Source organism: Maylandia zebra, linkage group LG7, assembly GCF_041146795.1.
Source record: "Maylandia zebra isolate NMK-2024a linkage group LG7, Mzebra_GT3a, whole genome shotgun sequence".
NCBI lineage: Eukaryota > Metazoa > Chordata > Actinopteri > Cichliformes > Cichlidae > Maylandia > Maylandia zebra.
Window position 1 is genome coordinate 54,151,436 of NC_135173.1, and position 17,198 is coordinate 54,168,633.

General features: G+C 41.7%; 1 protein-coding gene across 1 annotated transcript; it reads left to right on the plus strand.

Annotated features, from left to right (window-relative positions):
* Nucleotides 1–4,035: 4,035 nt before the first annotated feature.
* On the plus strand, nt 4,036–16,835 carry enc1 (ectodermal-neural cortex 1). The gene is made up of 3 exons (XM_004549868.4): nt 4,036–4,355; nt 9,461–11,276; nt 14,371–16,835. Exon 2 carries the CDS (start codon nt 9,467–9,469, stop codon nt 11,240–11,242), a length of 1,776 nt encoding a protein of 591 aa, XP_004549925.1. The 5' UTR covers nt 4,036–4,355; nt 9,461–9,466; the 3' UTR covers nt 11,243–11,276; nt 14,371–16,835.
* Nucleotides 16,836–17,198: the final 363 nt, after the last annotated feature.

Genomic DNA, 17,198 nt, shown 5'->3' on the forward strand with positions numbered 1-17,198 from the left:
AGTAAGGACTGAATGGATGTAATCGATTGAAATCCTGCAGTGATCATATGGTCCCTGTACATGAAGACAGGTGTACAGGCCCATCTTAAGTTTGCCAATGATCATTAAATGATTCAGTGAAGGATTGTGAGGAAACGCTGTGGTCACTCGACCCGCCATGTTTAGAGGAAGAGAAATGCTGAGTATAATCTAAAGAACACCCTTCCCACAGTCAAGCATGGAGGTAGAAGCATCATGCTTTTGGGTTGTTTTTCTAATAAGGATACAGGATGACTTCACCATTCAGCCAGAACACTGAAGCTGGATCACGGATATGTCTTCCAGCACGACGGTGACCCAAAACATGTCATAAAATCAACAAAGGATCGGCTAAAGAAGAAGCACATTGATGTTATCAGTTTAGTTTCCAGAAGATTCTAGTTTATTCTGCCACAATAGGCAGGCCGTCATGGCAGCTGCGTTTTTAATAGTTTCTCTGCTTTTACTTTTGTATTGTGTAAGTCAAAAGCACACTACATTATTGTGACATCAGGTTTCTGACTTGGCCTTTTAACAATATTCCGTTTTTTTCTTTCTTTGACTTAAAAAGAAGGTTTTTTCACACTATGTTTTGGGATAGCACCTAAATGTACAGTATGCTTTGCATCACGAACCTACCTTTCTGTTTAAAAAGAAAGACACCAAACTTTGACCAGTATGTAAATTATACCTTATTATTCTATTATCTAGATTATGTGAATGTGTTTACAGCCTAAAGTGAAGTGTGTGAATTTACATACAACTTGCCATCGGGTATATTTGCTTACTCATTTCTAACTGACGTGCTTGGCCGCTAAAGTTAGTGCTAAACAAGAACAACAGGTTTTACTGTGTATCTTTGACAGCCCACATGACAGGGTAATCTAAAAAACCGTAACATAACTAGCTCTTTGCATGCTTATTCGTCCATTAATTACTTTTAAACACAAGAACCCCAAACTGAAAGAATAATATGCAGATTGGAGCATTTATTTAACTCACAAATGATAAAAATATAGGCAGACACTTTGGGTAAAACAGTATTTGCATTGTCATTTGGTCATTTTAACTCATCACTGATGCTTCCTTTCAACATCTACTAACCACAGTGTTATTCAGCTGTGTGAGGCCAATGTTTTTTTGTTTCTCATGTCATATAAAGTATTTTATGCCATTGGATTGATGGCTTTGCTCCTAAATATGGCACATCATTTTGTTATCTATATATGAATCGACAAATAACAGTATGATCCCTGCTTTAAAGAAATTGGTGTATAGTATTCAGAATACCATTTTACTACAATTAGAATAGACAAATAAATCTACCAAACACCACATGGACTTGATCAATACACTATGTAGTTGAATATCTACCACTTGTAACCACTTGTATAATGGCATACCAATAATTAGAGGTATGCCATCATACAACATAGCATACCACTTTATCTATCCATGAAGCCAGATAGGACACAACAATTAGTTAAACTGCAGTTGTCTTAAAGACATAAACACCATGGATGGCCTCTAATTTTCTGCTTCTAAATTCACATAAAACTGAGGTTATTGTACTCAGCCCTAAAAATTGTAGAAATATGGTATTTAACCGGATACTTATTCTGGATGGCATTACGGTGGCCTCCAGTAACACTGTGAGGAACCTTGGCGTCATTTTTGACCAGGACATGTTCTTTAATGGACATATTAAACAAATATGTGGTACTGCTTTTTTGTATTACCGTTATATCTTTGAAATTATGAATATCCCGTCTCAGGATGACGCTGAAAAACTAGTTCATGCATTTATTGCTTCTAGGCTGGACTATTGTAATTCATTATTATCAGGATGTCCGAAAAACTCCATGAAAAGCCTTCAGTTGATCCAAAATCAAGAGTACTGGCAGGGACTAGAAAGAGAAAGCATATTTTGCCTATATTGGCTTCCCTTCATTGGCTCCCTGTTAAATCCAGAATCAAATTCAAAATCCTGCTCCACATATAAAGTCTTGAATAATCAGGCCCCATCTTATCTGAATGACCTCATAGGGCTGTATCACCTCATTGGGGCACTTTGCTCTCAGACTGCAGGCTTACTTGTGGTTCCTAGAGTATTTAAAAGTAGAACGGGAGTCAGAGCCTTCAGCTTTCAGGGCTCTCTTCTGTGGAACCAGCTTCCAATTTTGTATTAGGGAGACAGACATCCTCTCTACTTTGAAAATGTTAGGGCAGGATCAGGTGAGCCTGAATCCTCCCATAGTTACGCTGCAATAGCTGCTGGGGGATTCCCATGATGCACCTTTTCCACTCACCATGTCTTTATACACCTCTCTGCATTGAATCATTAGTTATTATTAATCTCTCACAGCAAGAGGATTCTGTGTTGGAATCCGCTGGAGTACCAGGAGTTCTCTCCAGGTCCTCCAGTTTCCATCCATGCTACCATATGTGTGCAGGGTGTACCCACCTTTCACTCTATGGCATCTGGGACAGGCTCCACCTTGAAGCTTCATGTAAAGTAGTATTACCTAATGGTGATTTGTTAGTGTATGTATTATCAACTTATAGAAAGTACAGTAAAGGGATATCACGTTAGCTTGGACCTCTGACCTCTTCTTCAAGGTCATACAAGGTCAAATTTTCATAAAAGTGTTGAGAATGAGCTGCTTAGTTAGGAATATACTGTAATATAAAGTTATTCAGTTATCCATTGTCTACTCCTATATAATGTTTGTATAATAAAGAAAACATATGTCATGCCATGCTACATTTACCTGATTTTTACTGCACTACAAACTTCTTACAAGTGAGCAAAGAAACAATACAAAAACCTGTTTGTCTGCTAGTCTGCTGTTGACAATAATTAATTATTTGACAATAATAATTATTGGCAAATATATTAAATTGTCATTATTTGGCGACAATTATGCTGCCAAATAAAGTAGCATGCTGCACATAACAGGCCTACTTGCATGACTTTGCCCACTAGGTGTCTCTCTTGCCATACACAAAGTCCATGTTAGAGCGCAAAGACGTTTCTCTTCAACACTTTTCAGAGTGTACTTCCCTGGTGAACAGTATGCTGCGTTATCCTCAGCATAAACCGATTGTTCGGTTTTCATCAACAGTCGATGGGAAAGGGAACTGGGCGTGAGTTCTCAACAGCTCTGTGGCCACCACACTGCACATCAAAAACAAACAAACCAAACAGCAACATCACAGCCTCGAGGATCCTCTGAAGAGTTTAGTCACAGCCAAATGCACCGTCAACGAGCACCGCAGATGTGACTCACACAAGATGCTCACAGATAAAATTGGACTTCCCGTTCCCAGCTCTCCCCCCTTTTACTAAAAACCACAGAGACCTTTGTAATCCTATAGGACCTGACACTGGCTCAATGTGACTCAGTCAGACTTTGTGGCATTTCCTATATGTTATTGTTTCACAATGTCTTGGAGTGGCTGTTTATAGTCTTGAGTCCACAAAGCACAACACCGGAACAATACCTTTAATTTTCTCTTGACTCTTCTGTCACAATGCTGGGTGGATCCTGTTTGGTCTTCTGAGGAACCACTAAACCATTACGTGGACTGCTGCGACGCAGATCCTGCACACTGTATCAGAATTTTACTAAAGCATTTGCCTTTCAAACCAAGTTAAGCACCGCTCCTATCCACGCAGCCTGCTTAGTAGTTACTTTGTAGAAAGATTTAGAGACATATATATATATATATATATACAGATACGTTAATCATATTAATGATTACGTTAATCATGCATTAGACTCCTCTAATGCATACTTTATTAAGAGTCTGAACGGTCAGAAAGTCCTTAAAAAAGAAAAAAGAAAACTTTAACTGAACTCATCTTTAGCGATTACTTGGTAATTATCTTACACAGTGGGATGGTATGGTACATGTTCTCTTTCCTTCGCTCGGTTTCGTGCGCGAGGTTACGGTCCTCCCAGTTCCCACTGTGGACACACCCACTTGTTTCAGTGAGAGAGAAGTGGGAGCGCAGGAGAAGGAGGAGGACACATAGGATTCAGTCACACAGCAGCAGCAGCTTTAGAGGAGCTCATCCAAACATCTCCGCTCATCCTTCACATCACAGCTACCATCTATTGATACCCGGCTGCCCAGAGGTCCATTGAAGCCTCGGTAAACTACCTGTAACTCACAATCGGCGTGGATCTCGACTTAGTATTCCGTGACCTTTCGGATATAAATCCCACGGAGTTGCACTCCCCGAGCGTAAGGCTTGCATCGTGGCTCTTGTAGAAGTGGCATGTTCGAGGGAAACTCCGGGCACAATTGAACTCCTGCTTTCACCCAAAGAGGTAAAACAAAACAAAGCATAATAATAATACTGATTATAATAATGATGATACTAATAATGCTAAACCACCTCACTGCATCATGTTAAAGCGTGTGGCTCGATTGTTACATAGTAACTACGAATGCATCCCCCTTCTGCTCCAGGATGGAGCATTAGGAAGCGCAACAATGTTTACATTCGCTGATCACGTTCAGGTTCATTTTATTGATTTATTGATTTATCGATAGCTGATCTCCCCTCGGTCGTCTGCGTTCATGTCCTCAGCTGTTTCCTTGCACATTCGTGCATGCTGGGGATGTTTTGCTTGTTTAAAATGCGACGTCAGGTGTGACACGCTCTTCTCGACGTTACAAAGCCATGATTTTAATTTATTTAATTAGGTTTTTTTGTTTGTTTTTTCAATTGTACGGCGTTTGTTTGTGCATTTAGACTTGAGATCGTACATTTCGATCTTCAACACTGAAGAAGCAGGCGAACACATCTATAGCTCATTGCTCTTTCCTCTTGTTTTGCATCTTGCTTCAATTACCGCCCCCACTCACCGAGTGGCAGATGTACAGAACGAGGTCCACATAAGCTCCGGTGTTTACTTTTGAAGTGACTCCCCTCCCATCCCTCTTCCTGAGTCCATGGTTGACTGTGAACACCTGGCAATGATTTTTAAACAGGCTGTAGTCAGCCAGGCCCTGGCTCGAGTCCAGTGGCTGCATGTGCATGTCCTTTAACTGTGTGCTTTCTGAGTGAGGCGTGTAGTGTGGGCTTTCTGGGCTGTGTGCTCGGTGTGTGGATCTGATTTCTGTGAGGGGTGGGATGAGGAAGACATCTCTCCCTCTCTCAGCCACTGAGCCAACCACACATCTTGGCACTGCTGGCATTTCTTCCTGTCTGGACCCTTTGGTGTACTGACTGTGGTATTATAATAGAGGGAAGTCCTCCAGAGCAGCGTGGAAACCTCAATGCTGATAAGCTGTCACAAATTATTATTTTAGTCTAGTTGTTTGTATTAACTTGTGCAACAGAGATATTTGCTTTATTATACCACAAGCTGTCACATATTGTAATGGTCATCAAAGGGTTTGTGTTTGAAATTAGGCTGCATTATCTGCACATTTGCGGTAAATTGGGCACCACCTTTGCAACTGTGAGTCTTTCTCTCCACTGTCCTTAAAAATAAACTATAAAAATGACCACTTTGTAAAAGAAATAGAAATATTAATGGCACAGCAGAACTTCTCGGTACTCACAGCAATGGCTTTTGTTCTTTCTGACCAACAGTACAAAACCTTCAGGAATTTTCTCACCAATTTGGTTTGAATGGAGGCAGGGCGGGGACTTAAACTACTTGAGGTTGAACCTCTTTGTAGGTTATGTTAATAAAGTTTCATTAACCTAAAAATCTTTGCTACTTTGCTTTGTCATGAAGCTATGAATAAGTAGGAGGAAGAATGTTGCGCAAAGAAAAAAGAGTCAGAAACATCAGATAATCAGATAAATTATGGTATGAAAAACTTGAGTCACCAAAGAGGGAAGTGCATGTTTCCCAACATGTTATGTAAATGTTGTCATTTGCTTATTATTATTATTATTTTTACTTTGAAATTGATTATATTTTCCTATATTCTCATGGAAAATGATTGCGTCTGCAGATGTGAAGATGTGTCCAGGAGTTTGTTCTCATTTAGAGCAGGAGTAAGACAGCCTGCATTAGTTCATAGCCGAAAAGGGTTTGTCAGTTTAATCCTAGCTTTGAAATAGTTTTCCTTTTGTAACTTCCATGTAATTTACAGTTTCCAGACAGCTGTCAGGAATTTTTACAGACTTGTCACACTCGTGATGTTTGAATGCGCCCTGTGCCTGTGCCCTGTGGATGATGAGATTAAGCAAATTTAAACAGTGATACGAGTTATCTAATTTCCTCTGTAATCAGATCAAAACAAGAGAAACGTGCTTATGTTTCAGAGGTTAGTCTAAGTTTAAGCTTATAATCAGGAAGCAAATCCAACACTTTTAAGCGTAAGTGCAGTCTTCAATTATTCTTTCTCGTTGCATTGTCTAAGATTTGTATAAAACTTTTTTTGTTTTGTTTTATTTATTTCTATTTTGAATCTAGCCGTGCTTGTATATGTCACAGACGGGTTTCGGGACCAGCTGCTTGAGCTGGTAATCCAGACTTTACCCTTTAATATGCAAATAGTTGAGGCATGTGGTTTACTGATCTTTTCATTGTTCACCTTTCCCGCACTCCCCAGTATGCGGGCGTGAGTGAGCACTTTCGTTTGACAACAGGGAAAATGAAGATTGTGCAAACAGATCACCTTTGGTAATTGTGCTGGCCACCAGTGTTGTTTGGAGGAATGAGTGCATTGCAGTGAGATTAAATGGAAAAGCTGTGTTATGCTTTGCTATTTTATTGCCACTAAATGATTTGTTTGGCAAAAGAACAGAGACGGTTAGCAGCTCAGCTAAGTGTCTATCATTTACTGGTAGACTATAATTAGCTTGTAATCATTTTGCTACCTAGTATGAAGCTAAATTATTGGACTAACTGAAGTGTTTATCTGCCAGCTCCAGTGCCTGAGAGTACCAATGGTTCTATTTATTAATATGCCAATGATTAACAAGTGTGAAACCTCTTCATTTTAGCGCCTGACTTATAAGGATCACATATTTAAATCGAGTCACTTACAACCTCCAGTTAGAAACCCTGAGCTGCAATGTGTCCGTGTGTGTGTGTAGCATGTGACGTGTGCAAGGAGATTAGGTGAGGATGTTCTCCTTACAGATGAGCCAGAGGCCAGGAGTAGACAGGTTGCCAGTTTTGTCACTGCAGGAATGCAGTAAATCCTGTTCAACCGGTGGCGGTTGGTTTTGGGTTTCATTAACTTGTGATAAATAAGATTCTTCCTCTTTATACAAAGACGTGGAATGGCTGTCCTTTGAGCTGTGCGCTGACATCCCTGTGCGAACATGTTCAAAGGGACAAAGCCCAGAATCATTAGGATTCATCCTCTGAGCACCCTGAATGCCAAAAAAATAAAATCAAAATTCATAGCTGTTCATTCAGTATGCATTGATATTAAGCCCAAGGTATGAGTGCCACTGCTCACCAGAAATCCCCACTGGACTTGCATTTATACCTGCAGGGATTGGGCTTGATTTCCTATTCATGAGACTGCATTCTGAGGATTTTGGAACAGATGATGCAACTTAGCGAAAATGGAAACTGTCCTTAGCTCTCTGTAGCTTTCTGTTTTTTGAAGAGGAGTCATTTATGACAGCAAGGAACTTTTGAACTCTTTCACTCTTGAAGTGAAAATCCTATCATTCGAACATCAAATGCTCGCCACCTCAGAATCAGAATCAGAATCAGAATACTTTATTGATCCCTGGGGGAAATTATTTTTTGTTACAGTGCTCCATTTTAAACCAACATTAAGACAAGACAGACAATACGCTAACTAAGAATAGTACAATATATACATATATATACATACATACATACATAAGTCACTTATAAATAAATAGTTGGAAAAGAAACATGTGTAGCTGTAGCAGCAAACAGTGTGTTAAGTGGATGCGTTGTACAGGGAGATGGCCACAGGCAGGAATGATTTCCTGTGTCGTTCAGTGGTGCTTTTCGGTAATCTCAGTCTCTCACTGAACGAGCTCCTGTGACTGACCAGCATGTCATGGAGTGGGTGGGAGGTGTTATCCAACATTGTCTTTATCTTGGACAGCATCCGCCTCTCCGACACCACCTTGAGGGAGGTGTTTTACAAACCTGTAGGTTTGTAAAACATTTGCTTGCTGACAGAGCTTGACCCCTTTCAGCTACAATAGATTTCACTTCAGGAGAGCCTTTGAAATGCAGAAAAGTGTGTGTGTGTATATATATATATATATATATATATATATATATATATATATATATATATATATATATATATATATATATATATATATATATATATACATCTGTTTTATACCTAGCATATAAATGGAAGTCTGTTCCTTCTTCTGAAGCATTTTATTGATGTTTTTTTTTTTCTTATTGAGCCATCAGAACTTTTTAATCATTATAATTTACAGCAGCTGTCAGGTTGTGGAGCTATTTGCAGTCAAGAATGAAATTACAAAACCATTAGAAACAAGCCCAGTCCTGTTTTTGTACTAAAACCTACCCTTACTACTAGGATTAACCAGCCTTCTATCAAATTCTATCAAGACCGATAGACTTAGGGGCAGGCTGACAACTTAAAATGTCTGTCAGCTGTGGATTTACTGGGTTAGACAGAGACTTGGTCCCTCTGTAAATAGAGTGCAGAAGGCACTAGACATGTCTAGAAATTGGTTGGAATAAAAGCGAGCTGTGAGCGAGCACAGGGCGAAGACAGTGAAGATGGGAGCTGTGATTTTCTGGAAGGAGAGTGCATTTCTCAGAGGCTTAAAAGAGCCCCACTGTCTCTTTCTTTTTCCCTTTTCATGAAGAATCCTCTGCAAAGGGAAACTTCATTGTTAATCGTGGCATCTCTGAAAGAGGAGGATTAGCATTGCTCAGAGCTGCAAGGCCTTGCAGTCTCTGCAAGAACACAATTGTTATCTACTCGACCTTCAGAACCCTCAGATTTATGCTGTTTTGTAATTTGTAATCACTTGATCTCTTTCTGAATATCTTGATCTCTTGGGAATGATTGAGATTCCTCCTCCAAAAATACATTTTACGTTTTTGTTTTTTTATCTCATTGTGGATATCAGTGCCCAACAATGTAATATATCAGCATCAACATCACCACATAGTGCATCCACTGTATTCACTTCACTAAACCTACATTTTTATGACTAATTGTACAGGACAAACAGTTTGTTTGCACTGTAAAGCTCCTGATTAATAGCTACTACATGCCCCATTTTTCAACATAAATTGCATCTAGCTTTAAATTTTAGTGGATGTGTTTAAAAGGTTAAGATACACCATATTACAGACTATTTGAAGACGGAAGATACACGTTGTGGGAAATGTTGAATTGGTGAATAATAATTATGTGTAGTGGGCTTCAAATGTGCAGTGCATTGATGAGAGATTTTTCTTTATCTCTTTCATTTTAGGATTCAATGAAAATGTCCGTGTGCGTCCATGAGAACCGAAAATCGCGAGCCAGCACCGGCTCCATGAACATCTACCTTTTTCACAAGTCCTCCTATGCCGACAGCGTCCTTATGCACCTCAACTCGCTGCGGCAGCAAAGGCTTTTCACCGACGTCTTGCTCCATGCTGGCAGCCGCTCCTTTCCCTGCCACCGCGCAGTGCTGGCTGCCTGCAGTCGCTACTTTGAGGCCATGTTCAGCGGTGGCCTGAGGGAAAGTCAGGCCAGTGAGGTTGACTTCCATGATTCGATCCACCCGGAGGTTTTGGAGCTCCTGCTGGATTACGCTTATTCATCACGGGTGGTCATCAATGAGGAGAATGCAGAGTCGTTGTTGGAGGCTGGGGACATGTTGGAATTTCAGGACATCCGGGATGCCTGCGCAGAATTCTTAGAGAGAAACCTTCACCCATCCAACTGCCTTGGCATGCTTCTGTTGTCAGATGCCCATCAGTGTACCAAGCTGTCAGAGCTCTCCTGGGGCATGTGCCTCAGCAACTTTCCTGCTATTTGCAAGACGGAGGACTTCCTCCAACTGCCCAAAGATATGGTGGTGCAGCTTTTATCACATGAGGAGCTAGAGACAGAAGACGAGAGACTGGTTTACGAAGCTGCTCTTAACTGGATCAACTACGACTTGGAAAGGAGGCACTGCCATCTCCCGGAGCTCCTGAGAACGGTTCGCCTTGCGCTATTGCCTGCCATCTTTTTAATGGAGAACGTCTCTACCGAAGAGCTAATTAACTCCCAGGCCAAGAGCAAGGAGCTGGTGGATGAAGCTATTCGCTGTAAGCTGAAAATCCTGCAGAACGATGGCGTTGTTAACAGCCCATGTGCTCGACCCAGAAAAACCAGCCATGCCCTGTTTCTTCTGGGTGGCCAGACTTTCATGTGTGACAAGTTGTACCTTGTGGACCAGAAAGCCAAAGAGATCATCCCAAAGGCTGACATCCCCAGTCCACGGAAGGAGTTTAGTGCCTGTGCAATTGGATGTAAGGTGTACATCACTGGTGGCAGAGGCTCAGAAAATGGCGTGTCCAAAGATGTTTGGGTCTATGACACTGTCCACGAGGAATGGTCAAAGGCGGCACCCATGCTGATTGCCAGGTTCGGCCACGGGTCTGCAGAGCTGAAACACTGTCTCTACGTCGTAGGTGGTCACACCGCAGCGACAGGCTGCCTTCCAGCTTCTCCATCAGTGTCTCTCAAACAGGTGGAGCAGTTTGACCCCGTGGCAAACAAGTGGACAATGGTAGCTCCTCTGAGAGAGGGTGTGAGCAACGCAGCAGTAGTTAGCGTCAAACTCAAACTCTTTGCTTTCGGAGGAACCAGCGTCACCCACGACAAGCTGCCCAAGGTGCAGTGCTACGATCCGCAGGAGAACCGATGGACCGTGCCTGCATCCTGCCCTCAGCCATGGCGCTACACAGCCGCCGCTGTCCTGGGAAACCAGATCTTCGTCATGGGCGGAGACACAGAGTTCTCAGCATGCTCAGCATACAAGTTCAGCAGCGAGAGCTACCAGTGGACAAAAGTGGGTGATGTGACTGCCAAGAGGATGAGCTGCCAGGCTGTGGCATCAGGGAACAAACTCTATGTGGTGGGTGGGTACTTTGGCACACAGAGGTGTAAAACTCTGGACTGCTATGACCCCACACTGGATGCATGGAACAGCATAACTACAGTGCCATACTCACTCATTCCTACTGCTTTTGTCAGCACCTGGAAACATCTACCTGCTTGAGTTCAGAACCCTCTACATGCACCCTTTCCATTAGGTAAGATCGTGCTCCTGATGCCTTTGATTTTACGTGCCTTGTGGAGTACTGGTATTATGCGATATATGAGAACAGTTGTATGAAGCAGGTTTTTTTTGTTTCAGTTGGAGCTGTAAAAAAATCCAATAAATTTCCTGAAGTAACTGGAAATTTAACTAGAAATACGAAAAAAAAAAAAAACCCACCTCAGCAGTACACTTCCCTTCTGTTTGAGACTAGCACCTCGAGGCTATGTTAGCCACTGCTATAAGACACCTGACTCTTTGACAGCTCTGTCAGCATTCGTGTTTGATCTAGGGCAGTCCAAGAATCGGGTTTTCCCAAGGGAAATCATACAATTTGATCCTTTTTTAAGAACCCTCTATCACAAATCTGACAGTGCTACACTAGAGCGATTCTTTGAAGCAACCTTTGAAGGGTTTGACAGTTTTTGGTAGTATAAACACTCAGTATTGAATTGCATTATTAATGTTTTACCCCCGTATAGATGTATGTCTATGTGAATTGCATTTAGAGTTTGAAGTATCATGATTTTAAAGTTAAAAAGAATTCAGGCCTGTAACATGATGCAATTTTTCACTCTGTTAGGCTTTTAGATTTTCACAATAAGAGTTATACTGGCACGATAAGTGGAGTGGAGGGCAGACCAGTGGGGGATTGATAGGGCTTGTGTGCTTTAGTTAAGTGAGTTATGCGGCTGCGGGGATGGGCCGAAGGACAGAGAGGGTAATTGAAAGAGAATAGGATACTTTTATTGCTCCTGTGGGGGAAATCTCTCTAAGAGGGAAAAAGGGGTCTGCCAATTAGACAAGCTCCACACCAGCAGGCTGCAACACCCCAGCGCGGATAATCCACTCTCAGTTGCCTTCCTTTGATGAGGTTATGGTCTTTACACTGGGTGAGAGGGAGGTGGCCGGCGACTCACGCAGTGTCGGAAACCATTCATCATCAGCTACAAGATGAGGCGACTGCGAGAAGTGGCAGTGAGGGACATGAGGAGGCGTTGTAAAGCTAGACGGCGTGAGACCTACCCCTCAGCCCACTCAAACACACACCATCCTTCATAGTAGTGGCCTCGCTCTGAAAATTTACGGTCTCTTCCGGTTCCGTCTGTGCCTTCCTGGTCTTATTTTTAACTACGGTCTCCGGCTCTGATGGTAAATAGGCTGGACGTATGTGGAGCATGGGTAGTGAGCTGGCAAACCTGATCTTTCTGCGCACTGCAGGCTGGAGGGTCATGATCACATCACATCAGACAATCACTGCAACCTACTCCGATGCCCACGCACACATAGCCTTGCAGACAGTCTTTCATTTTTCTCTATTTTTTTCTGAAATGGCTAGCAGGTATGAATGCAAAGTACTGACACACACAAACGGTGTCCCACTTGATAATCCCAGGAAACTGCTCGGAGTGGCATCACTGCTATAAGGCTGTGATGTTCCTCTTCTTTACTGGATGAAATATTTTGCATTGTTTCTTTTTTTGTGTGTGACTTGTCTCTGAAAGAGAGACTGAAGGCCTGAACTATCTGTAAGCCAGCGCAATAAAATGCTCAGTGAAGTGAATAATCCTGCCACTAATTTAATAGAGAATTTGTTTTTTTTCTGTGTCTGCCTGTCATGGCAACTGACAGTCTACTCAATGAACGCGGTGAAAAGATGAAATGTGGAGGAATGGAAAAGAAGGCTGACTGTTTAGGAATAAAAGGAGAATGAAGGATGTTAGACCTCACAGGAGGAGATTGTAGCTGTGAGGGGAAAAAACGAAGTTTGCAGTCTTTTTCTCCCAGGGGAAAATTCCTAACTCCTCTTTGAGTTCTCCTTTTTTATTTTCTCAGAAAGCTGTTAGCAGGGGAAAATGGTTGAAGAATTACCACCAAAATGCCTAATGTGAGGCATAACAGAATCATTTTAGGCCTCAGTCTTTGTATGGGTGAAGCGAATATAATGGTTGATGGCTTTTGTTAGCATCAGATGAAGCCACGCTAGCTTTTTCTCAATTTTCCACAGTTAGCTGCTAAGCTAAACTAAGATAAGATAAGCTAAGCTAATAATCCCATCTTTTAGAACATGTCAGAGTAATCAGGCTTCAAACAACAAACTATTGACATAAAAGTAAACAAATGGAGATCACACAGTATCCACTGCTTTAAATACTCTAGCAAATCTGTGTTAATCTCTGGACTAAAACAAAACTCAGGACTCCAGTTTTCAGACTACTAATAATTTTGAACAGAAATCCAGTACTTAAATAGGTTTCTGGATCTGAAGGTACACAACAGCACTACCCATACGGGGAGAGTGTAACACAGACATATACTCATATGCACTTCACTCATCTCTTTTCACTCTCTATGTGTTTATGCACTACTTTGCATTTAGTCACGAGTTATTATTATTAGTTTCTTCCTGTTAAAAGGGGGAGTTTTTCCTTCCCACTGTTGCCAAGTGCTTGCTCATAGAGGGTTGTCTGACTGTTGTGGTTTTCTCTGTATTATTGTAGTGTCTTTACCTTACAGTATATAGCACCTCGAGATGACTATTGTTGTGGTTTGGCGCAATGTATAAACAAAATGGAATTTAATTAAACTGAATATACTGCTAACAGAAGGAAACTTGTAACCAACATGTGAGGCACGCTCACCCAAATGACACCAAACACTACACTTCTCTCACTGTGGTTCCCAGCAATACATTCACTGAGTTTGAATTAGATTCACTGATTCTGCAGTAAAACACAACCTGTGGACTGTTCATACTCCTAAATTGTTGTTTAGATCATGTGCATCACTCATGTCTGTCATGATTATTAAGTGAATTAAACACAATCCAATACTGCTCATGTAAAGACAAATACACGTCTCCAAAAAGCTGACTCAACAGCAGGGATACAGTCCACTAGGCAGGAGTTTGGTTTTATTTTGTGCACCCTGACTCTTTAGACAGAAAAAAAATCTTTTATTCCTAATCCATCTTCTGTACTGTTTTGATTAATTAAAAGGTCACCTTTAAACTGTTTAGCACTGTTTGCTTTCAGGCATTTTCACCTTATTAGCCTGCCTAATGAGTCTTTCTTTTCTCTCTCCCTTAGATTTCCCTGTTTTGCATCATCTACTGGTCTCCCAACTGTGAAGAAGCACACATTCTTTTTCTCCAAAAGAGACACTGAGCAGTGATGTACAGACGCCCGCATTCATTTTGATGTTGCAAAGAGGCAAAAAAAGAAAGAAGAAAAAAAATCAGAGGCATGGACAGATGGACGCTTTCACTAGAACGATGCCATCTCTCGTTTTGTGAGATGGAAGCTGAGGCGTACAGTAAAAAGAAGTTCACGCAAACAAACCAAACAAACTGCTGCTTGGCACAAACTCCCACTCTGCGTGGGGCATTTTACACTTGTGCTTTCATGCTGCCACTGGCGTGCTGAAAACATATCACACTACCTGCATTTCTTTCCCCCCGTTCAGTCATGAAATGCTTGTTAGGACTTTATTGTTGTTTTTAAATATTAAGAGAAAAAGAAGAAAAAAATGTATAGCATGACAGATGCCCTGTTTAGATTGCTGGAGGTGGAACACGAGGATAGGTTAAAGTTTGACTGAACATAGATGATTTATAAAAGGCAGAATGAAGGAGCAAACACCCCCTCAGTCCTCTAATAAGCTCTTCCGTTTGTATCTTCTTTTGCGTCGTTTCAAGCTTGTGCGTCTAACAGCTGTGACACAGAAACAAACCAGGCAGTGACAGGGCACTGCCTGGTTTGTGAGGTTTTGATGGCCAACACAAGCTGAGTTGGAAGAGGTTGGAGGGGTAGATCTGTGCATGGCCAAGGAGTGGGATGGGGTGAAGGTGCCTTGAGGTCATGACCTTACATGTTTGCATGTGACGCTCGCTGAACCAACCCACTGTACACAGGGCTGGGCGGATTTCGGCAGGCTCGGAAGGAACGCCGTAACACTTCATGCTGTAAAAGACTGGCTTTGCTTCTGACAAACGCAGCGGCTCGCTCGCCTGAGTCGTAGCTGAACCCTTTTTTGAGCATGTTTGTGGTGATTCGCTAAGAAAACAAACAAAAGATAACAAAAAAACTGGCATGGACTCTCGTCACCTTAAACGCAAACTGAGAAGTTATCAGTTTCTTCTTAAACTTGCTGCAATGTAGTCTTAATTTATATGGCAATGAATACTCTTGTTATGTTAAGATGTTTTAATCGTATTTATTTTCTTCTCTGCCTGTGTTCATTATGTGAATGTATGTTTGGGTTATGTTGTGCATGGCCGGTTGTTGTGTTTTAATTTCATCGCAGTTGGGGCGGGCGGCTGTATTTTGGACAGTCCAGTTTTTTGCGTGAGGTACTTGGTTCTTTTAAGAGAAACCTCTCCCAGGGTTTCATGGATGCAAGAGGCAGAATGACTCACACTACGGATAATGTAAAGCAGTCATTAGCAAGACTATAGAGTCCCTTACACTATAGAAGACTGAACGGCTTTGAAAGAAATGTTGTTTTAATTCTCTTTAAGCTCTAATCTGGGTCCAAACTTGCCTTAAATCAGCCTAAATAGGAGCCCAAATGAAGTGGGTTAGATGAACCATAAAACAGAAAAGGCTGGCAGATCGGTGCAGTATATGACCCAGTACCAACAAGGGAGAGTAACCCTGACATGGCTAAGATTGTGACAGCTGGACGACTGTCACATGTGCTAACTTGGCTTCTCGTGAGTCTTTGTAATCATTAGGTTAAGAACTCCAGTAAGCTGTGCATTGTTAAGGGCAGACACCACAGTGCTTTTCACCATAGTGTCATTCATACACATTAAAAAAAAGAAGAAAAAAAAAAAAGAGGTATCCGAAGACCAAAACATGTGTCATTAAACACTTTCATATGAAACACTTGGCAACATTAATCAGCGTTTTTCATCTGTGTGTCTGTCTGTGTGACCTGAACATTGGCGTTTTACATTTGAATATTAATGGTATCATTGAATTTCAATGTAAGAGGTAATGTTTTGGTGGAATATGTATGTAATTTTTTTAAAACTTCTATGTGCACTCAAATTAAATCAACAGGGGATTAACAGCCCAGTAAATTCTGCTTCAGCGCCCCAAGCCACCCAAAAGTTCCCTTTTATTGTCAATTTCAGGACAAACCATTGTGGCTCCATAAGTTTGACCTCATCCAACCACGGAACACGGAGCCTCCGGCCCCGCCAATCAGACGGGAGTACTTCTTTCCCTGTAGAACACAAGTTTCCCTGGCAACAAGAGAGTAATGAATGCCCCTTCAATTTGCACCTAATTGCTGAGTGGCATTTCCCATTTCAGCTCTTTGCCCTCCTTTATCCTCTTGTTTTATCTGGAAATCCAGCCGGCTCAGAATCGGATGCAGTATCTTGCTTTCATGTGTTGATGTAAATTAAGCCACCGTCGGTGTGCATCGGTTCCTTTCGTCATGTAAGAGTTTTAATTTCTATTTTTATGGCATTATTTTGTACATGTGATTTTTTTCACAATGTGAAATTCATGGCTAAATAAACATGAGAGTTTTTTCCTCTTGACTGTAAAGTGTTGTGTCTTTCTTCTCAGTGCCAAAAACCATTTGTCCATTGGCTTGTTTTAACGCGGTGGTGGTGGTGGTGTGTATTTTAAAGGGCGCAAGGCAGCTTCAGCACAGCATAGGAGACTTTCTGCACTGCTGCATGTTTCACATATTTCGGCAGCTTTGGGGTGAACGCAGCAGCCAGAGCGTCCTGAGGTATTTAAGGCAGTATATCATGCGTACGGCTTTTGTTCTGTGGAGGAGGGACTGAAATCATCTTATCTGTGCCCCTGGCTTCTGAGCTTCCTGCACAAGAACAGCCAGATACTTTCCCTTTCTCTGTCAAGTCACCTTGGCAACAGCAACCTTTTTTTTTCCCTGC